The 22,640-nt window shown below is 39.6% G+C and overlaps 1 protein-coding gene across 7 annotated transcripts in view; it reads left to right on the top strand.

Annotated features, from left to right (window-relative positions):
• PTDSS2 (phosphatidylserine synthase 2) overlaps window positions 1–22,640 on the top strand; it is a 44,490-nt gene that overhangs the window by 2,160 nt on the left and 19,690 nt on the right. For 5 of the 7 annotated variants that reach the window (XM_037402052.1, XM_037402048.1, XM_037402049.1 and 2 more), the window contains exons 2-4: window positions 8,013–8,114; window positions 14,298–14,380; window positions 21,633–21,700. In XM_037402052.1, coding sequence (XP_037257949.1) covers window positions 8,013–8,114; window positions 14,298–14,380; window positions 21,633–21,700 — 253 coding nt within the window. Of the gene's footprint in view, window positions 1–6,442; window positions 6,463–8,012; window positions 8,115–14,297; window positions 14,381–21,632; window positions 21,701–22,640 lie in introns of those variants that run through there. The other 2 variants (XM_037402050.1, XM_037402054.1) reach the window with 2 other exon arrangements.

Raw genomic sequence — 22,640 nt, 5'->3', positions numbered from 1 at the left:
GAATTTGGGACTTGTAGACACAGTCAAAAATCATTCTAGAAGTAGTTCAGTTTGCAAAGGTAATTTTATGGCTATAAATGCAATCCTTTGGAAAAGTGGTACTTTCTAGCTCTCTGCCTGCTCCTTTACAATATTTTTAAAACTTTGAAAAGCAAGCTACATGCAGTGTAGTACTTAATTTCTTATTCAATCTTAACTTGCAACTGGAAAATACTATATTTTAATTACATTGTGGAAACCTGCTCAGTCAGTATACTTTGACAGCTCTTTTTGTCATTGGGAAATGTCAAGCTTGGTGATCTCTGTATCTTTTATCCCTGAACTAATTTCAGAACATCTATTCCTACCTAGCAGAGAGCTGGAAATACCAGGCCTGTCTAGCAAGCTGTTGTTCTAGGCAAACATGTTCACTGTTGTTTCCAGTACCTTTGATTGTTTCTTGCCTGTCTGCTTACAGAATTGGCTTTCTGAATGCAAACAAAGAACCTCTTTGTGACTGAGATTTTGACTTCTATTTTTCGTACTGTGTGAAGCACAGTAGAGCTGATATTTTTACTGAGCTAGCATGGAAAAACCACCGGTTGTGTGTTTTTGTTTAAATATCCCCACACAGAGCTTTCCCCAACATCTCTGTGTCTTTGTTTCTGTAACCTGTAAATGAGTGAGTGCTGATGTGTCTTACAGGTTTTTGCTACTGGGACTTTGTTCTGTATGGGTAAGGGTGAATCCAGTAGAAGCTGGTTTTTGTTACCTGTGTGCTATAACCGTGACAGATGCCTAAAGATACTTGAAGCTGGAAAAACAAGACATGTGTGTCCTGTGGGGGAGCAAAAAAGCATGGTGAAATAGTAAATTGATTTATCTCCATGAAACAAAATAAATAAATTATAAAAGTGGAGATGTGCAGCAGCTTTTTTAAAGAGAAGAGGAAAGGTTCCTCCTGCTCCAAGGAGCCAGTGAAAGGCAGCAGAAGATGATGTAGTGTTGAGTGTTTTCATACCAGTCTGGCCTTGGATCGCCAGTTTGGGATCACCTAGTTAGCTGTTGTATTATTTTCTCCTTAAACTTTTGTGTTATCCCTGACTTCTATCTATGTTTCATAACTTGTATTTAACCAAAGCATATCTTCCAGGATGGCATCCAGTCTTGATTTGAAGATGTTGGGAGGTGCCAGATATGTCTTGGCCACCACATTACGTTGTGACTGTATGGGTTAATTGCTTTTACTAAGCTTTACTTTAATATGAATTTAATTAGCTTTAATTAAATAACCAACTCTGTTGGTTATTGATGTGTTTTTGTCTCTCACATTAAATAATTCTATATTGCCATCGTGTATATGATGTTAGTTACTTAGGTCATAGTGTGGCAGTAGAGATCTATGGAGCTCAGGAAGTAAAAAAAGAAAAAAACAAAAAGCATGAAAGAGGGAATTGCTCAGTAGAAGAGTCTATGGGCTAGTACAGCTTTTGTAGGAATTATTTCAGCCTGTTTGGTGCAAAAAGCTTAGAAATTGCAGCTAAGGAAAAAGTAGCATGTAGATGCCTCTGCCTGGATGTTTCTTTGGTTTTATTTGGGATTGTGAGAAATCTTTCCTGATGGCCCACCCAGGGACATTTCTCTGGAAGTGAGGATACGTGTGTGCAAGCCAGCCATTTTTGGAAATACAGAATTGCTATTCAAACCAAGGTATTAATTAGATGTTCCTTGCACATTGTTCTTATCTCTAAAAAACTAAATTTACAGCAGCATGAGATTTTCTAAAAGGCTGTCCGGAGGAACATTGAGAGCGAGATTAAGGCAATAGAAGATCTGCAAATTGGCAGGAGCTTTTTTCTGCATCCTCTCGTGCGGGTTGGCAGCAGCACCTCCAAGACAACATTCCTCAAGCTTGTTGGAAACTGAATATTTTGCTGGATTCTTTTTTTTTTCATGTTATAAAAGCTTGCTGCTTTAAAGCAGGCTGTGGTGAGGTGCTGTGTTTGCTGATCCATTCGTCTGATTCTTCACCTGGTCAGAAATGACCAAGTTCAAGCACGTTGCTTAACTTGAGCAGAGAAGTCTTGCATCAGGCTACTGATGTGTCAGCCAGCTTGTGCCTTTTTAGTGTTTGGGTTTGCCCTGGCAGTGTCCGGTTGCTAGAACATCCAGGAGGCAGTTGTGCAATCCGACTAAGCCATGTTTGTCAGCTGGGTGTATTAACTCTCGTACAGATGAGCGTAGCTGTCTTCTGAGAATTGTATTATTAGAGTGTCATAACTATTTCCTGAAAGGAAGGCATTACATCGTTCCTTCAGTGTGGAAGAAATACCTTTTTATGCAGAGACCTTGTGAGAGTTCAGTGTCCCACCCTGGGGCTTTAGGCCTAGTGTTATTTCTCTGTATTGGTCTGTTTTGTTTAAACATGCTCCAGAAGTTCTAAGGAGCATGGGGGGAAACCTGGTGGGAGTCAGCCTGGGATTCCCAGGGGTGCTTTTCAGGAGGGAGCACAAAGGCAGCCCCCCCTCTGCCCCCAGCAGTGCGAGTGAGTGTTCGCTATCTGATGAAATCAGATCGTGCCAGGAGCACGCAGGGTTAATGGCACCCTGGGGAAATCACTTTCTGAGCAATAGTGTGTCCTGTGCACAGGAGGAGTTTTGTGAGTGTGCTCTGGGATGGTGGGAGCCCCTACAGAGGCCTGCTTCCATGCTGGTGTTCAGCTCTGGGCCCATCAGAGTGCTGTCATGACCAGAGTTCTACAGCAGTTTACAAAACAAATAGTCAGCCTGAAAAATCAGCTCTGTACTTTATGTAGTTAAGTCTGGCACGAAGGCACCTGCCTACCATTCCTGTTTATTGCCATTTTTTCACAAGACCTGCTTAAAGTGTGTTATCTGTAACACAAAGTCACACTGTCCTGTTTCGGACTAAAACATGAAACAAAGTTTTCAATAGGTTTAAACATGTAAAAATACTTAATATTTAAAAGAGATTATTTTGGGAACTTTGAATAACTTGCGGCTCTGTAGAGCTGATGAATGGAAACTTTCTTTTCTCTCCTCATTCAAAGGAAAATGACTAATTTGCTGAAGCTTTGCTTTTTAATCCATTGTTGGGGTTTCTCTGGAGGTTACTGTACTTTGCTTACTGAGTGATGGTTTTAAGAGAGGCACCAACTTGTGGGAAGGAAAATGAATGTTACTATTTTGGAGTGTCACAAGTACATACAGAAATTTAATCAGCGTTGTGTACCTTTATAGATGTGCTGAAGACTTGTAGCTAGTCTAAGAATAGGTACTTTTTTATTATCTCTGGGAGTTTAAACAGATTTTAAAACGCAGCCTACAACTTAAAACCAACAGCCATGTTTCTGTTGCATTAGTGATGTAGATGCTTTGAGGTTTCTGGCAGTGTCACATGCAAAGTACATACTGGGGTTTGGTTGTCACTGATTATTTTTTCGTGATCTAGGTGGATGAGAGAGAGCTCATGTCACAAACTGGCCTGAAACGGGTTTTTTTGAAGTTGAGGCCTGACTGCTTGCTTTGACCATGTGCAACATGAATGTCCTGGTTTCAAGACCCTAATTCTGGATGCATTATCAAGATTATGACCAAGGTTGAATTTTTCTTGAAGGTTTCAAAAACCTCTCTCTGTATCCAGATAGGATTCTTTCCCTGTTAATTACAATTTTGATTTTGCATGTCAAAATCTTGGTCACTTTTAAATTGTTATTAACTTTAATTGTATTTTCCTGTATCTTAGTCTTCACGGCAACTTGAGCACTATCCTGCTGTTGAAGCAGTAGATTTGTTGTACTGTCTGTCATATTTTCTTAGAATTCCCAGCGTGTGTCAGATGATGTGTTGGTATATGAAGGGTAGAGAGCTTTAACATTAGTTCATCTTTTAAAATCTCTTTCAGAAATGCTTTTATGACTTTACCGTTATTGGAATAAAGAAAAAAAATATTTATTTGTGGATAAGTTGATGATAGGCTAAGATGGGACTAGTTGTTTTTGTTGACAGGTTCTTTCTCAAGCAGTAGATATTAATGTAACTTTTTAAACCAAAGATGCAAACTATACTGGCTGTTCTTTGGAATTTTATTTCACTTACAGAAATGACAAAAAGATAAATCCTTGGTATGGTATTGTCAGCGATAGTTATTGTTTTTATTGTAGTTATTGCATCATTTATGACAAGCAGAAGCACTAATGCAAAGCAGTGGATAATAAGGGTGCGGTCCCATTCACTTAAGCTCATTTTAGTTTGTGCTGGAGATGAAATGAGGCCATGGACTGCCCGCTCTGCGGGGCATGACTCCCTCCATCCTGCCCCAGCAGCCTATCTCTCCGAATCTCGCCCAAAAAGAGATTCTTAAAAATTTCCTTAGGTCTTTTTTGTCATACACTTTATTTGGGAAATAAAAGCTCTGACAGTAATTTCCTTGAAAAACCTACAGTTTCTGAATGTGACAGACGACTAATTGCTGTGAAAAAGAGAAGTCAGAATTGAACTTAATTGCATTCTGTGGAAAGGCCCCACTCTTGTGAGAGCTGCAGCGATGGGTGCTGCCTGCGGGACTGCCTAATTGATCTCGCCTGGTGTTTAACTGAGTTAGCAGGGCAGGTATTTTTGTAAAAACAAGACTGGAATTATTTCATTTAAATGCCCTGGTGTTGAAATGGGGAAAGAGCTAGATGTAAGATATAAAAAGACAGAAAAATGCTAGTGCAGAAAAATGGAATGTTCCAGCTTTTTAGTAGTTTGAGGTTTGTCGTGAATTCTTTTTTGACTTTCCTGCCCTTATATATTTTTATATGCATATACTTCAGGCACTGCTTTCTCAGATGTTTTGACATAACCCCTCCTAGAGCTGGCTGCAGTCTGTACCTGTGTTGCTGCTGGTGTATTGCCCAAAATCCTGTATAATTCCAAGGGGAAGATACCTGCTCTGCTTAGCTTTGCTCTTTTCAGGCTGCACGGACTCCAGGCTAGAACATAAGCCTTTCTGCGTAATTCCTGTAGTGCTTACCTTGCTGGGGATGTTCTTAGCTGTGTGGTCTTCCTCTTGCTGTATTATTTCAAAGTGTATGTAGAGAAGAAGGTAGTCCCTCTTTATGCAGTTTAATTCATCCTGACTTCACTCGTACTTTTGTATGCTGTTAATTTTTCTGCCTGCTGTAACTGCTTCACATTTTGTCTTGTTCCATATGACTGTGGATTTCTATTTTATTTGGCTCAAGCTGTGGAAGGATAGGGTGTATATTTATGTTGCTTGCTTTTTTTTTTTCTTTGATGGGTAGGCTTGCATGATGTTCTGCTACCTCTAGCAGCTGTCATCGCTTTGTCATGACTTGCAATTTTCTGATTAGAGCTGCCAACTTCCTTTTTGCAGAAGACAAACCAATCTAGAAAGTCTTTCATCCTAGCTTCTGGATTTCATGCTAGACTGAAAATACGTTTATATGACTAACCAGCTTGAAAAGTTACTGCAAGGGCATCTGGCTTCAGTTGGAAATGAAAACTGGGCTAAAAGAGAAATTATGAGATGTATAGCCTCTTGTTGCTCGTTAAACAGGGGAGCTTGCTGAATTTCCAGTTGATGGTTGCGCACCAAAAATAAATGGAAAGCAGGGCTCATGAAGCTCTCAAGCACTGACTGTTTACTTTGCTACAAACTTCCCACAAAGCTGAATGAAACTAGACCATCGTTGTTCTAGTAGACAAGTTTCTAGATGAGTTTAAATGAAGATATGTGCTAATAGCTGATTTTTTGGCAATTTACATGACACTTAAACCATTGAAAAGGTAACTGACTTCATATAGGTGTTCAGATGGTGCAATGGTGAGATAGAAGGCAGCATGTCTAGATTTATTTTAGTAGCTTCTTAAATATTAATTTCAAAAAGTAAACAATAAAACGAAGCATAAAATATAATATGTAGCCTGGCGGTTAATGTAACCTTTTTTCTATGATCAAAACACAGGGGTTTTTTTATTAATTATATATATATATCTGTAAAAATGCAGCAAACAAGACCATGGTCTGATTTAAGTGAATTAGAGCATTTAATTCAGTCCCCTGCTGTACTGCCTCCTTTGAGAGTACTGTATTTAGTTTGTTAAAGTACTGTTGGTTACAAAATAGGCCCTGAGTCACGTGGCTGTTAAATGAATGTGGTATGTGATGCCTGCATCACCTGTTATTTGGCATCCTGGGAGGCAAGTCGAAGGGAAAATGCATCTGTTGAACAGGAAGCTTGCTGCTGCGAAGCCTTTGTGTATATTTTTTTGACATGTTGGTTCCTTGCTACTTTTGAAAATTCTCGTGGGTCTTTCCCTATTTTTTTTTTTTTCCTCCCCCCTCCTCCCTTCCTGGAGCTGGTTAGTCTGTGTCCTCTGGACTGCAAGGAAGGATAGCGTTAAATGCTGAACACCTTTTTAGCAGTGGCAGAAGAGGATTGCATCTGCTTATGAGGTATTGCCTGTGTTTTCCAGTGGGATTAAAAGGATGCTGTGAGAAGTGGCTGTGTTTTGGATTTGTAGTTCAAAATAACACTTGCCTTAACTTTCAGAGCAATTTTAGGTAGATTAATGGGTTTGACGTTTAAAGGTAAGTTAGTGGACTTCTTGAAAATCCTTGGTGATCTCTGGTTTATCGTTCACCATACAACTTGAATATGTATACAAACTTTGGTCTTTTGGCATAAAACAGAAATGTAAAGCTAGCTTCTATTACAATATAATACAAAATGTAGAAAGAATCAGTATGTACAAATATTTGTGACATACAGTAATTTTCATTCACAGTTTTTCTGTTCTTTAAGCTTGATGCTTTAACCTGTGTTATTTTAATCATTTGTATTAAAAGAGATGTTGTGTACCCCTCTGAAACAGAACCCATGTCTTTATGGTTTGATCTTAAATGGCCAGACTTCCCATACTTGAGAGCAGAGGTCAGATAAGTTTTCCTCTGAAAACAATAAACGGCTTCTCATTAGGAAATTTCAACTTTAGATTAAAAAATGCAGACAGTGCAATGTAAGAATATTATGTATGTCATAATCAGTAGGTGTACGTGTATGCATGTCAACTAGCTGCAGTAAGGTCTCTTTTTTTTATGTCTGGCTGTGTGTGCTTAGCTCTTTTTTCTTTCACATGTTAAGTGCCTCACCAAAATCAGTGTAAGCAAATGGACTCGTGGATGGGGAAGTGAGAACTTGTGACTCCATGCACAGAGCAATGTTCTGCCTGTACCACTATATTACACCAGTAGAAGAACAACCACCAAGCTTTACTGTGGAGCTTTGCAGACATGGTTGTTCCAGCAGAAACACCTTGTGTAGAGGTGGCAAAATATAGTTCTGCAGGCACACACCTCTAGCTGTCAGTCTGCACCTGCTCTTCAGACCCAAGATGAAATGAAACTGTAAGAATTACGGGGAAATAAGGCATCTGGGGGCAGCGATGCGACTCTTGCAATTGCAACTGTTCTCATTCAGAGATTATTTTTTTCTTTTTTTAATGGCTGTTTTTTCTTGTAGTGTGGAATTCCCATGCCTAGAGTGAATTCCCTTCTGTTTAGTCTTTAAGAGTCTGTTCAGTTTGCTGCTGTTTTTATTAATAGGCTTTGAAACAGCTGTGCAGCAGCACAGTCAGGTATGTACCTGACAAACCAGGAGAGAAATCTGGAGGTTTTTACATCTAAGTGTTAGGCACAGTTGGTGCTAATTTTTTTTTCAAGTTGCTGTTGTTTACTTGGCAAAAATGTGTTTGTCCAAATCTTTCTTAACTCAAAGCACTGGGGAGAAAATGAGCAAGATCCATTCTGGTGGTAGGCTTCTGTCAAATATTAATACATGGACTGCTAAATAAATTTAGTGCCGTTGTACGTTTTTTTCTGTGCTGTGCAATCCATAAAACTTCTTTACTGAGTGCTGTCTATGTATTGGACTTGCTGAGGCTTCATTGACAGGTGAAGGTACAAGTTTTTCTGCTTTCTGATGTCAGTTTTCTTCTAAATTTTAGGAGAGCTCATACCTTAACAGTCTTGTTCATCCTCACATGTGCGCTGGGCTACGTAACCTTGCTTGAAGAAACACCACAAGATACAGCCTACAATACCAAGAGGTAAATATTTGAAAAAGTGTTTCTGTGAGCTGTATGTTAGAAAAGGGTAGCAGTGTGAACAAATTGCCATACATGATTTTCCCTTGTGGGTAAGCTACCTGAAATGACCTTTGCATTAACTTGTTTAAATGCCCAAACCCTTAGAAAGTGACAAAACTGAGCATAAGTCGATAAGCTCCTTTGATGCTGGTCATTGAATTTAATTTCTAATCAGTTTAGTGTCACTCACTGTCATACCTGGTGGCTGCTCTGGGTGTTTGATTTAAAACAAAATATGAACTCTTTCTAAAGCCTCAAAGTACTGGCTGTGTTTGGCAGTGGTTCTGCCTCTTTTTTTCTTAAAATAACCTAACTTTCTAAATTATGTGAGCTGTGACTAAATTTTTCTGATTTAAGTGTGTTTTGTAAAATTGTGTTTAAGATACCAATGCAGATCATTATTTGTTTGAAAATTAACAGGAGAACTTGTATCCCAAAGGGAAACACTTGGATAATAAGAATGAGATGAGTCTTACATGTATGGTATGTTTCTACCATAGTTTAAACTGATTAATTGTAGTTGAATTTCTTCTCTTTTTAAACAAATGCAGTAGGGAACAGAAAGGGGGAAGGTCTTTAAAAATCTTAAGTATATTTTAAAAATGTAGGGTGTGCTTTACAGACTGGAAAGTATCCTTGCTATAAGCATGAAAAAAATTACATTTTCTACTAGTCTGGTTTCTTAAAGGTAATGCTCTTCCGCCCACCCCCCCCCCCCACCCCCCACCCCCACCCCCCGCCTTGCTATTGAAGGGTTTCTTCCTTTTTTTTTTTACATTTGTAAAGTGACTCAGGATGTAGTATTCATTGTCATGGAGATGCAGGAATTGGGGTATTTCCTGAGATAATCTTGGATGTTATTCTGCCAGTTACACAATAGCTGTAGCTAATGTAATTCATGCTCACAGGTGTGCTCAGCTGAGGGTTTGTATTTTTATATGTGTGGGTGAAATGGAACAAGTTGGAACTCAGTGCCCTGTCTGGAGCTGGGAAAATTTCTGTAAGGCTTTGGTGTGAACAAATGCCATTTTATTCCCAGTTACAATGAGTGAGTCTAGGGAATGGATGGAGGCATGATGTCCTCTGGAATGGCAGTTCAAAATAGAGAAGGGGAAATGCTGAAAGAGAAGTGATGACACGTCCTTAAGGAGTAATACAGATCTAAGGTGACTCAGTGGAATATCTTATTATTGAGATTAGGGCCTTTACTGCTTTAATAAAAAGAAAACCAGAGAAGATTAACCAGAAGATTAACCTTTCTTTCATGAAACAGAAGTTGCTTTCTGCATATTCAGTGCAGGGAATAATGTGCTCAGTTGTTAAAATCAATTTAACAGCATCATACTAGGCAATGAGCAGCAAATATTTAATCATGTCTGCATCTCTGGTTGTGGAATGCTACCTGCAATGTCTAGATGCAAAAATACTTGAAAAGCAGCATCCTGAGAATTGTATACAGTCTTCTCAAATACTGGATTTTGATAGAGGTTTTGAAGGATACATCTCTGTTTCCACTCATGCTGCACCCTTATGCTATTGCCATAGTCGTGCAAGCTACATGCCGAATTCTGAGATAGTAGTTAACTTGGCCAAATTTGTTACTTTTTTCCAAGCTAATGATCAGTGCAGACATAACGTGTGAGTCCTGTGGGCCTTTCCTAAGCTTTACTTTTGTTGCCTTGGCCCTGATTTACAGAACGGATGGAAGTGTGTGTTGTTCAGCCCGCTCCGTAGCTGAGTCAATTTTCAGTGAACTCCAATCTGGTCTCAGTTAAGTCTCTTTTCTAAGGTCTTTGAGGTAAGTGCTATGCCAAGTTTAGCACTATTAAATGTGAAGGATTCCAGCTCAATTCATGTCCCAACCATTTTCTTACATTCTTTAGTATCTGTGTGCTCGTCATTTGCTTATATATTGTTACTCCTGACTGATTTTATGTGGATCTTTAAGTGTCTATTTGAACAAAAAGAGGCATTTCAGAGCAGGAGTAAGATGGTCACCACATGCATAAGTATATCTGTATCCCACATTTTCACAGATTATTTTAAAATTTTTGCTTCTGTACCTTAAAATACCTTATCCTACCCTGAGATCTTTTTCAGTCTTAACGTAGAACTGTTGTGTGTTTTGATCTAAAATTTTGGCTTGCATGAGGCTGTCACTGTGTGCAAATACTTCATGGGAACGCTTGCCTGCTTAATGAACAGAAGTAGTTTTATTAGCAATGAGCAGTGTCTCTAGCTGTCATGCTTTTTTATTTCCAACTACTGCACAATGACAGTGGAGCAGTGTTTTAGTGCTTAGGTGAATTAGCTAAATACATGCTTGCAAACATTTAAACCTCCTTTGTTTTCAAGCCCTTGCTGAGAGGTGCCAGAGTGCCTGTGAACTGCATTAGGTGCTTAGAGCAGAACATTAAGTTGAAGCAAAGTTCTGCCAGCTGCTGTGCTATGCTAGCTGCTGTTGCTGTGTTTCCTGGGCTAGCTTAAAGCAGTAAGAAGTCATCTGAGGCTCCCATCTTCATCCAGTCACTCAGAGAAACAGCTGAGGGCAGGGCGAGTGGCTGGATTATGCAGTAAGTCATCAGGAGAAATGAATGACAGAAAACAAACTAGAGCGTGAACCTATGAGATCATGGGGTGTGGTATCTGTAGCTGAGATTTATATTTGCATTTGTTTATACGCTGACATTTGAGTGCAGTCTTCCTGCAACATGTTAGGGCAGTTAAGGGAGGAATTATTTTTTTTTTAAGGTAAGATTTATAGAAATGTTGTATACGTAGATCTAGTCAAAGTTCATGAGGATCATACACACAGATTTTGATATGGTCATGTGATATATGTGATCAGATCGTCTCTGTTGTAAAGACAGTTGAAAATTTACTTTGTTAGCCAGAGAGATGTGCTGCAAAGCCTGTCTGATCAATGAGTCGTCTTATTCACACAGTTCCTACAGCATTCAAAGCAGCTTTGAAATAGTCCATCCCATCTGACAACTGTCAGCTTCTCTTCCCTTAAGCACCCAGGAGGAGCTGACAGGACTGAGCTCCAGCTTTGAGGGTAGCTAAATAAATATGCAGCAACCTCCTTTGCATACAGTGGTGGTGGAAGAAATCCACATCTCCCAAATGCTTTGAATGCTGAGCAAGGGTTCTTGGGGAAAAAAAGTTAATAATTTTCTCCATATAAAAATCACATTCAGGTTTAAAAAAAACCCTATATGCATTAGGGTTGTACATTGAATTTCAAGCCATGAAACAGTCTCTCTTCTAACATGCCTTTCTACACTAGTTTTTGGCAATAACTGATCACTGCTCAGCCATGGTAACAATTTGTGTGTATATGTATTTGCAAGTTGATGATCTCCAACTCCTGTTGCTGAGCACCCACACTCAAGACCAGGTAACAAGGAGGCTAGACCTCTATCTGCCAGTCTAGCCATTCTTCAGCTTGTGATACCGCCAAAGGAATTGTACCAGTCATGCTACCGTAGCTACAGCCGGGGAAGGGACAGGGAGTGGGAGCTGTCTCGTTGAAAGCCTGGAACAAAAGATGATATACAGATACTCATAGACAAGCTTCATTGTCTTGTGTCTCTGAATCGACTCTTAAATAAAGAATAGCTTGTTTGTACTAATGAAACTATTGCCATGTTCTCCCTTTCTTATTTGGTTAAGTGCTAAAATTATTTTTGTAGGCACACTTTACTAATTAGGGTCTTCCAAATCTGCTGCTCAAGAAAATACATTAGCTCAGGGCGATACATTAGCTCAAGAAAATCCATTAGTCACGTCCATCCAGGCTGCCTGCAGTGGTAGTTTGAAGAACCCCCCTCTCAAATCCTAGGAAAGTTCCTACCTCAAGCCATGGTAAGCCAGCAGGCCAAGCTGCTGGTTAGGCTTTGAAAGCTTCATAAGGAGGCTAGTGTAAGGATGTTACGGGGAGGAATTTAGTTACCACTGGTAAAAAAAAAAAAAAAAAAAATGATGATGGAGCTGGTATGGTTATTATGCAGACTTGTGATTTTCTTCAAAACTTCCTATGGTGAGCTTGAAGTAAAATAATATGAAAGTCTGGCTTATTTCAGCACAGCTGCTGCATCTGCTGTTTGGCTGAGTGTGGATTTTAGAAAAACGAGCATAACTCTTAAATTCCTGTGGTGATTTAGATTCAGGTTGTCTCCAGCTTCGGAAAAACTACCCTCACAAGGCCTAAAACAATGCTCTTGGACATCCTGGTTTGTGGCTGAGCATAGTTGTTGTGAACAAAGAATTGTGCATTGTTACATGACACAGAATGCAGACTACATCTGTTAAGTAAAACCCATTTTTATTTTCAGGAAGCAGTTTTTATACTCAAAGATGAATGTGGCAGAATAGTTTTCATAAATACTTTTGATTTCTGTTTTGAAAGAAGTTTTTGAAATGTTTAAAGTATGAGTATTCTACTGTTGCTTCTGGTACTTAACATTTTCTCAATAAAAGCAAAATCATTGGGTGTTTTCCCTGGCTTCTGCAAACAGAGCCATTTTATTTACAGTCAAGGGTTGCATCATTTACTGCAAACATGGCCTGCACTTACTGTGCAGTGTAGTGAGGTATTTCTCAATTATCTATCTCTTCAGCCAGCCTCTGAGCCAGTAATACCAGAAAGCATTGAAGATCTGTTGGGAGTTCAGATGTGGGAAAAAGAGCATTTGGGAATTGCTGTAAAGCAAAACAGTTTCATCCATTACGGCTAAAGGAACATGCCCTGGTGTTGACCATCAGGCCTTGTCTTCATGAAAAACAAGAGGCAACCCCTGAAAAAGCAATGCTGTTTTGTGCACGTGAGCTGTTTAAAATCTCAATTACTTAAAATCTCAAGAGAATTTTAAGTTGATAGTAGGTACTTTGAAATTAAATGCCAGACCTCACCTACCTAAAGGCGTCTCAGTCTCTTCGGGTCTGTTCCACATGCTGAAGGAGCAGTGCTCCTGACAGTGTGGGTCGGGCATTCAGATATGACTGTTTGCATTTTCTCATTTTTCTTGCAAAAAAAAACTTTATTGAAAAACATACTGCATTTAAATAGCGGGTTTCAAATCCTGGATCTTGAATGTTGCTTGCTTAGTTTGGTCAGTAAGGATCTCTTCTGGCTGCCCTTAAGGGTTCAGTTCTACCTTGGCTTAAGCTGACGGTTTAGCCTTAAATGGGTGCTGCTGTGTTCTGTCCTTGCGAGAGTGGTGAGCTAAGCCAACTGAATACGAGCTGTTTTTTTCCTAGGTCAGTTTTCAGCCAGATCAGCCCTTGTACCATTTCATTCTGGTCATGTGCAGAAGTGCTGCCTCCTGGAAGGTGGCAGCCGGCAGGACTGTGGCAGTCCTCATTCCTGAGGTTGGGAGAAAACTCTGTAGGTCAGGGCTTAGGGTATTGCGATGAGGTTGTGAGTCTTTGGTATACCTGGACTCATGGTCTGATAAATGTTGTGGTTTTTTTCTTTAATGTCTCTGGTATGTTCTGTTAGGCTCTATCTTATTTGAAACAGCAGCAGTGCTGGCCTGGTCTTACAAGCTTCTTGTCTTTGGTTGGCAAACTGTTTTGGAGTGGTGACACGTTCAACAGTTAATTTTTAAATTTCATTGAAGTTTTACTGTAGCAATGGGAAGCTTGAGAGTTTTTTCACTGCTAAATTTTAAATGTCTTTCTGACAAAGTGGGCATAAAAACTTCCCAAAGATGTAGGGAAGTGTTTGGCTCGCTGTGTGTGTCATGATCATCTGCAGGCTAAGGCTTATCAATGTGGATCAAGGAACTGCTCCTTTTGTTTTTGCTGGATGAGCTCCCAGCCAGATCAGGCTCCTTGCCTGGCTGGCCAGATACTAGTAAATGACCTCAAAATGGAAGGAATGGAAGCATACAGTTAGTGTAGAGGAAGGATGGATGGGTAAACTTTGGGGTTTGAGATGGTCTGTCATGAAACCATACTTAAAAGTACAGGGATTCCTGCCCATTTCCCTGAAACATAATATCTAAAAGGTATCTATTTACAATGTACATGTTTAGTAGTTAAGAAATACCAGACATTGTATATGTCAAAGAATATAATTTACAGTTTCATTAGGAAGATGAAGCAATATAAACAGTTCCTTCTGTTTTTCACTTTCAGAGGTATTGTTGCCAGTATTTTGGTTTTCTTATGTTTTGGAGTTACACAAGCCAAAGATGGACCATTTTCAAGACCTCATCCAGGTAATACACATTGCTTAAGTCACTCAAATATTTTGGATAAATTGCATGGTTTATGGTGAACATAAATATTTGTGTTGCTTGTATCATTATCTAAATTAGGACTTGCCATCTCTACAGGTTCATTAACACTGCACACTTACCATGTAGCCTCTCAGCTTCCACCTAGCCTCTAAACAGCATAGTCCTTCTTCTGTGCTTTCAGTCTGCATGTAGTACAGGATTTGGGGTTTTTTTAATCTTCCTGTTAGTAAAAAGCACTGTATGAACTGCCAGATTCTTAAAACCTTAACTTCCCTTGTTTATCTGGGTTTTTTTATTTTCCTCTTTCTGTAATGGGACTGAACTTCTGACCATGTATCTGGTTGATGGAGCACTGCGCTCACTTTGGTGTATGTCTGTTATCCACAATAACTGGTAGATTGGAAGCCCTTAATTATGATTTTAAAGATTTCTAGTAAGACTGTAAGTCTTGAAAGTATTTGAAAACACAACACAAAACCTCTTCCATGTAGTGTTGTATCAGGTGAAGTATGAAAACACTTAGGTATCTTTGATCTTTTGCCTGTTTTTAGATGTGAATCGTTAAGAAAGTTAATTCTTTACAGAATCTATACAGGCTTGTATAATATTTCTGAAACCATTAGGATCTTCCACAATCAAATACAACTATAGGTATTTCTTATGCCAAAAATTTAACCTTCCAGTTTAGGAATAGTGTTCTATATGAGAAGCAGCAGACGCGTTAAAAACCTCTATGAAAGCAGACCTTGTTCTAGAGCAATGCTCACAGCACAGCTCTGCCAGCATAAGGTTTTATCCAGAAGTTTTCATTTTTGAGGTCTTAGTAAATAGCAGTTTTTAGTCTTTCTTTTCTGTGATAGTCCTGGTTCCTCCTATAAGACAAATTATCCTTTTTAAGGACACCACTGATACTTGGATGCTTTCATTTTTAGAACATCCAGTGGTTTTGTCTGGCATGGAAGTCCATTTTATTCCCTAGAACAAAGTAGTACAAGTTGGATGGGGAAAGTCCAAAGGTCAAAGATTTCCTACAGCAGACTTCTAGCATAGACCGAGCCAATGTCTTCCACTTCTGTATGCTCTTGTCTTGGAAACAGCAGTTACTGGACTGAAGCAGAGTATCTCAGCAGAATCAAATCATCCATGGATAGGGTGATCGAGGAAGCACCCATGTGTTCAGTCACTTCAGATACTGAGTGTATTCTTTTCATCTTTTGTCTTAAATTCACCTTTCTTCTAGCTTGTTTTATGGGATGATCTTCTGGAGAGTGGTTTTCAGGAGCTACAGCAGTTCTCTAGGGCAGTGGATACTTCCACAGTCACAGCAAGACACCTGCGTGTCTGTTTAAAGGAGAATGGCACACATCTCCTGTGGGAAGGCTCTTGCAGGCAGCGGGAGGCATGGCCTTGCAGCCCCGTGAGATTCCACATCGGCTCTCCAGTTACAGAGAGGTGTATTAGGAAGCTCCCATCAGGCAATTGAGTCTCTGACCTCAGCTTTGTGGTGCTGTTCCAGCAGAAAGATCTCATCTCAAAGGAACTGGCAGCACAGGCCACTGGTGTGCACTGCTTCCATTTATAGGGCAGAAAGAAGCCTTTGGGTCAGTCAGGTCACAGTCTGTGACACAGTCTGTACAGCCACATCAGATCTGTTACATGAACTTCTCAAGCTGCGTCTTAAAGGTAGCTAGGCTTCATGTCCCCCTTCTCTCAGGTGACTTTTGGAGCTCTCTTATTCAGTATGTGTGTACCCAATTATGACCAGCTCAGGGACGTTTTATATTTTTGACTGGGTTTTGTGCCTAATATAGTTGTTCTGTTTCAATAGCTCTTCTCACTCCAGCTGATTTATTGGTACAAGGCTCACGTATGCCAGTTCACCATTGGTCTTGCTGAAGGAACAAGTTTTGCTTTTAGTTTCCCTGCTCCATAAGTCCACTTTCCCCATAACATTTTGATAGTCCTCATCGTGTGTTTTATTTTGAGCTTCCTTCTTTAAAACGGCAGTTCAGAACTGTGTAGGATGTTGCAGGTGTGAAAATGCTGTTGTTTATTCTGATAGTGTTAATGCTTCCCAGTCTCTCTCTGGCAGTACCTTGATGGCTCTCTTCATATTACATGTGGTTTTTTCCTGGCTGTATTACAGTGGCGGCTGAGTGACTGGCAATTAATATCAAATCTTTCAGTTTCAGTTGATCAGCTAACATGAAAACTTACTGATTCCTAAGTGTGAAACTGTATTATGAGCTCTTCTACTACTCCAGTCTTTTTAAACCATCTGATTTTCTCTCTGCTGTCCCTGCCTTCCCTTCTGCTGTTGATTGTGCTTTATGTTATCAGCCTGCTTTTCACAAAGGCCATTAATGAAACTGGTCTTAGCTACCATGTAAGTGGTACCCATCCAGACTGGTGATTTTTATGATTCTTTTGGCCTTCCTTTCAGTATTACTGGCAATGTCAGCTTTAGCCAATGGCTTATCCAACTTCACCAAAATTATTTCTGATCTACTGATTTCACACCTTCTCCCTCCCCCCCGTTTTCTCTAGTTTAGGTAATAATTTGGTACATGGACCTATACCAGTTGCCTTACTATAATTCAGAAATATAGGACTATCATGAAAATAAGTATGTATGGCTATTTAGGCAAGACTTCTTTACAGACTTACCCTGCTTTTTGTCCCATTTTCCATTTCCTTCCTGTAAAGCATTGGCTTCAAGGCCTCCATCTGGTTCCATCCAAACCTTCTGGCAAAGGAGGAACACTGCCTTAACCCCAAGGAACAATATTTTACAGGGGACAAATCTTAAGCTCTGCTTGAGGGTCCATTTATGGGTGGGTGAACACCCAAATTTGGCAAGTATAATGCATTTCAGGGTGAGATTAATCATGGATAAAGTCAGTGTCAGTATATGCTGACTTTGTAGTATTTACAAATAAAAGATACTCTTCATTCTTACTATCAGCTCCTTTTATGGGGCCTTGAACTTGCAGGTTGCCTGGTGTTGTAAAAGTTCCATGATGCTTTATTGTCTTTGCCAAGATAATATGCCCACATTGTAATTTTAAAGAAATTTTCCATCACAGTTATTAATGCCCTAAGAAACAGCTTTTAATATTCTGAATCTTTGCCAACAGTTATTTTGACTTAATACATCATGCATGACAGCACAAGCTGTTTGGAGAGTAAACTGTGACTTACTTAACCATAGACTAGAGGGCTGGAGGCTAGGAATGGGTAGGCAAGAACTGGATCTCTTCGGGACCTGTCCCTGGGCGGAAGGCACAGTCAGAGCAGGCTGCTGATGACACTGGCTGGAGCAGCTGGGTGCCTTGTCATTCCGCAAAGCAGAAATCCTTTCATTAAACTTTGTCTAGGGAATAGTATGTGATTTGCTGCTTTCTGACAACCCTTTTAACGACTGAGGAATCTCGATACTCGCCACTGGTTTTGCGTAAACATACTGGACTGTTGGGATAGTGATACTAATTGGTTGCTTTTTCACTGACTGAGTGCAATAAATGACTAGGGGGTTGGACAAGCTGAGCTTTTAACTTGTATTTTTCTGTCTTAACGTTAGTGTATAATATGTTCAGGCATTACATTTAGAAATATAAAATCACCTGCGCAGAGCTAGGACTGGTCTGAAGGGCTTGCCTGCGTTCTTACTCTCTGTTATTCCACCTCCCGGTCATTGCAGCTCACACATCGTGCTTTTGAACCTGAGCTTGCTATGGCAAACCTCGTACTCCGGAGCAGTAATTGGAGCAGCATATTCTGGCCCAGGCTCACGTGGCTGCTCGGACCAGATAGTTCTCCTTGCTCACCTCTTGTGCAACGTCTGATTAGCTCTTCATAGCTTCCACCCACTTAGCAGCTCTGAGATAAGTGACTTGCTTGGGCAAATAAATTAGATATTTTATTTTATTTTTACTTTGCTCATTTAGTCTTTCAGGTGGCATAGGTCAAACTGACCTCAGTTGATAAATAGGGGTAAGTTGCTGGTTGTGTGCTCAGGCAGGCAGCACTCTCCGGGGTTGTGTTTGCAAGTCTCCCTACAACTGCAACAGTTAGTGTTTGAGCACAGTAATCACTAAACTATCAGGTATGTAAATTGATGCTTACTTAATCAGGAAGATAGTCCTAATTTGAGGGAGGATCATGGTGGCAAGTGCATTTAAGGAAAACAAATAGAGAGGTACGTTAAAAATAACTTTATAGCTAAAGCCGAGGCCAGTCCAGGAAGAGAGGGAATAAAATGTACAGCTTTGAAAAATGTCTTGTTTCTGATGTGCATGTACAGATACAAAGTAGTCTTCAAAACCTCTTGAGTACTTATATCAGCTAGGGAGAAAGCACACTGAATTACAACAATATATTTTTTTATTATGAATTATTGCTGAGCATATTCAGCAGCTGCAGGTGATCTGTTGCCAGAACCCTATGTATACAGGAGAAGAAAAGCTTAGGTAAGGATTTCGATTTTGCTACTTTCTGAACTGTATATACATCAGTTTCAGAACTAGTCTGCCACATTTATGCCTGCGAGTAGTGTAAAATCTGTCATACAAAGCTTTATAGGTCAGAAAAAATCCAGCATTTTTAAGGCTGGTAGTCAGAAGGTCATGTTTGAAGGAAACAATACCCAGATCTTGTGGGAGAAGGGTGTTAATGAAAGGTTAATTCTTACTTCTGGCTTGAACGTAGTGCTTGCTCTTCAAGATAGGTAGTCATTGTAGGAAAGGATAGAAAACACCTTATTAAACACAAACCAAATTTTTTAATCACTTTAAAACCCAAAAAAGTCACTGCTGAATTCAAAAGGCTGAAGTATTTTTCAGCAGCACAGTGGTGCCAGTTTGGGGAGAGGTTCCTCTGCCAAATAATCCTTTCACCAGTCGAGGGTTTTTCTGCTTGTTTGTTCTTCTGAAGCTGCATTCTAGAAAGACAAGTGGGTGCATGCACACTCTGAGTCAGTCCTTCCAAATGAAGTTTGCCAGTGGATTTGAAAGTTAATCAAATCTGAAGGAAGGATGGAAGTCTCAGGTAGCTGTCTTTACAACTTTTGTGTAAGGACTGCTGTGCAGGAGGCACTGTTTATTGCCTCACCAAGGAGAACATAGACTGAACACTGCTTTTCCTTCCCTCAAGGAGACCAAGGGGAAAAAAACACCTCATTATGGTTTTTAGACATTTGAGGGGTTTTTTTAAATGACTGACTCCTAAGAAGACAGTTCATTTTGTTGCATAATTAAGAAACGACAATTATGTTTGTAGACTTTAGGTAAAAATCTTCAAAGTTCCAAGTTTCCAGTGAAAGCTGTTATAGAGCTCTGAACTTTTGTTATCCAGGCCACACTTTCCCTTTTTCTTTTTTTTCCTTTTCTCTCTTTTCCTGGAATTGTAAAGTAGGCCATTTTGATTATATTAATTTAACAGTTTTGCAGAAAAAGGGTCACACCTCCTCACATTTCAGTCTATTTTAATGATGGTGTCAGAAGCAGGCTGTCAGACTTGTTTTAAAAATGTGGATTTTTTTGTTTGTTTGGGGTTTTTTGGGTGTTTGGGATTTTTTTTGCTATTTGAGGCTGAACTGGTCAAAGACAACATTTATTTTTTGTTTCAGGGGCAAACAAGTCTCTTGGGTGCTCTGCAGCACCATGGCTAGTTGATTTCAGGTTCTGAGCTGATAAACAAGTATGTTTGCAAGCCTGGTATTTATGTTTAGTTCTTGCATTATTTATGTCATGGTCCTGCTTTTAGTCATTAACAAGTTGCCTTGGGGTTAGTAGAGATAAATGCCCAAATGGGGCCTGAAGGTTCGTGGTGTTTTCACTTCATGGCAAATGTGTTCACGGTGGTGGGATGGCTTGCTGCCTCCACTCAGCCATACAAACTTCTGATTCCTTTTTGCCTGATCCAATTCTAACTGCTGCCTAGATGTAACCATGGGAGGAGAGCTCTGTTTTCTAAGTGTAAACAGGAAACACCTGAAGGAAAGTATTAAAATCATTCCACAGTGATTAGGATATGACGTTACTGAGAGATTTAAATATCCACCTGGAATGAATTCAGTTTTGCTGAATTATCTTGTGTAAATTTTTGGATGGGGTTAGGAAAAAATGCTGGAACACTCTGTACGCATACTGGCTCTGCATTAACCTGCTTCCTCTTGTACAGGAGTTAACAAAAACGCTGGATGAGATTTCAGAGCCCAGAAATCATTTTACGGAACAGAGCCCAAACCGGTCTCTGGGTGGAGTAGGATGAATCAGGGGCATAAATCCAGGCCATGGACCACAGAGCTTGTGTCCAGGACAGTCAGAGAGCCTATTACCCCAGGACTGAGTCTTTCAGAAGAACTGAGGTGATGATGATGGAGCTGGAAGCGTACAAATACTTCTAATTTGTGTACCCTTTAGATTCAGGTGTTGCTTCAGTGTGAGAAGACCTGTAATTGCACATCTTGGGAGGTGAAAAACAACTGCAGACTCTGAATGAAGCAGCTGAGGTTTACGTGATATTTCTGTTATTATAAAGAGTTTCAGATAATCTCATAGGTCTTGCATCTGGTAGCTGCGAAACCTTTGGTACACTGTTTGTTTTTTTTTAATTCCTAGTAAAAGTGAAAACATCTTTGGTATTTTGAAATGCTTTCTGCCTCTTGAGGAAGAAACCTTGTCTTCAGGGGAAAAAGATGGGCTTATAACAGTTAAGACAGTTCCTCCTGCCAGTCTTAGTCTTGTCTGTTTTAGCAGTATGTAGGCAGAAGTTGGCAAATCCCGTTAGCTGTGGTAGAGCTGGGAGAACCAAACTTGGACAGTTCAGGCTACCCAAGATTGTGGAGAAAGAAATCAGATGGGTTCAGGAAGGATATAGTTCTCTTCTAAGGACTGCTAGAAGGCATTGCAAGTAGCATTTATCATTCCTTCTAATTCTTAAATACTGACTTCATTGGGTTGAAGTGTTCTTAGAGATCCTGGCCCATTCTTCCACATCCAGGTCATTGCCTAAGCAATTCTGGCAAATTTACATGGCAGCCTGTCCAGTAGTTAAGAGCTGTTCTGGTTTTATTCTTTGGGAAAGATGGTGAACATTTTACTTGAATGCTGGGCTTCGCAGTTCCTTGGTGGGATAATATCTTCCTGAAATGTTTAGTTATATTACAGTAAATGAATAATTCATTGCTATTTTGCTTGGAAGCTTGCTAACGTCCCCTTTGTTTCTGTAGCTTACTGGAGGTTTTGGCTGTGTGTCAGCGTTGTGTATGAGCTTTTCCTCATCTTTATACTCTTTCAGGTAAGTAACTTGGACCTCTAGTTACTAAATGCCAGTTTAATGTGGATATAAAATCCTTTGTTGATGTTCTTCAGGATTTTCGCTGACTACAGGAGATGCTCTTCATTTTTGAAATTGAATCATTGTGCTATTTCATGAGATTTCTAGTTGAGGGAAAATTATAATATATTGTATTATATTATATGTATATTATATATGATATAATATAACTTCCAGTTGGTCTCAGCCTAGGTTAGACACTGCAGTGAAGTGTTCTTAAATGAGTTGATAAGAAGTCAAGAGTTCTTGTTTAGATCAAATGATCAGGAGTTTGTACTTTACAAGTTTAGTCTCTTTTACATCTTGTTTAATCTTTTGAAATACTTTTAACTTTGAATCGTAGGTGCTTTGAATGTTTGGGTTTGTGTGTAGGGTTTTTTTTGCAATAAACAAAAATTCGTTCACAACTTTGTGTAGTGGCAGGATGATTTTTTTTCTAGAAAGACATGCTATTCGTACTTTCAAATAGAGCACATTACTTTTTACCATATTCTTGTCCTTTAGTAAACTGAGAATTTTCCCTGGGCTTTCACAATTCTATGACTTCTCAGAAATGCAGCAATTGAAGTAAAATACTTTGAGATAAGCAAAAGCAGTAAACATGATGCTATTAACAATGCCATTGCGTTCCTGTATGTATACTTATACCACTGCAAATCTAGTTTGAGTGCCAAGAAAGAGCTCAAGATTTTGAAGGACACTCATCCTTTCCTCAGGCAGTCCAATTATTGCAGTAATCTCCTTGGGTAACAGCATGATTTGGAACCAAAAGTGAATGTGAGGTACTAAACCACGAGAGGTAACTGCCCTGTCAAACAGCTAGCTACTTTGCAGGTTTAGATTCCAATTAGTCCTCAGCTGTTTATTTTCATGCTGATGTCTTAGTATAAATGTTTGGTGC

The sequence above is a fragment of the Falco rusticolus genome, chromosome 10 (assembly GCF_015220075.1).
Source record: "Falco rusticolus isolate bFalRus1 chromosome 10, bFalRus1.pri, whole genome shotgun sequence".
In the NCBI taxonomy this organism is placed as follows: domain Eukaryota; kingdom Metazoa; phylum Chordata; class Aves; order Falconiformes; family Falconidae; genus Falco; species Falco rusticolus.
The sequence above is the reverse complement of the archived record's forward strand: the minus strand, read 5'-3'. Positions and strand labels throughout refer to the sequence as shown.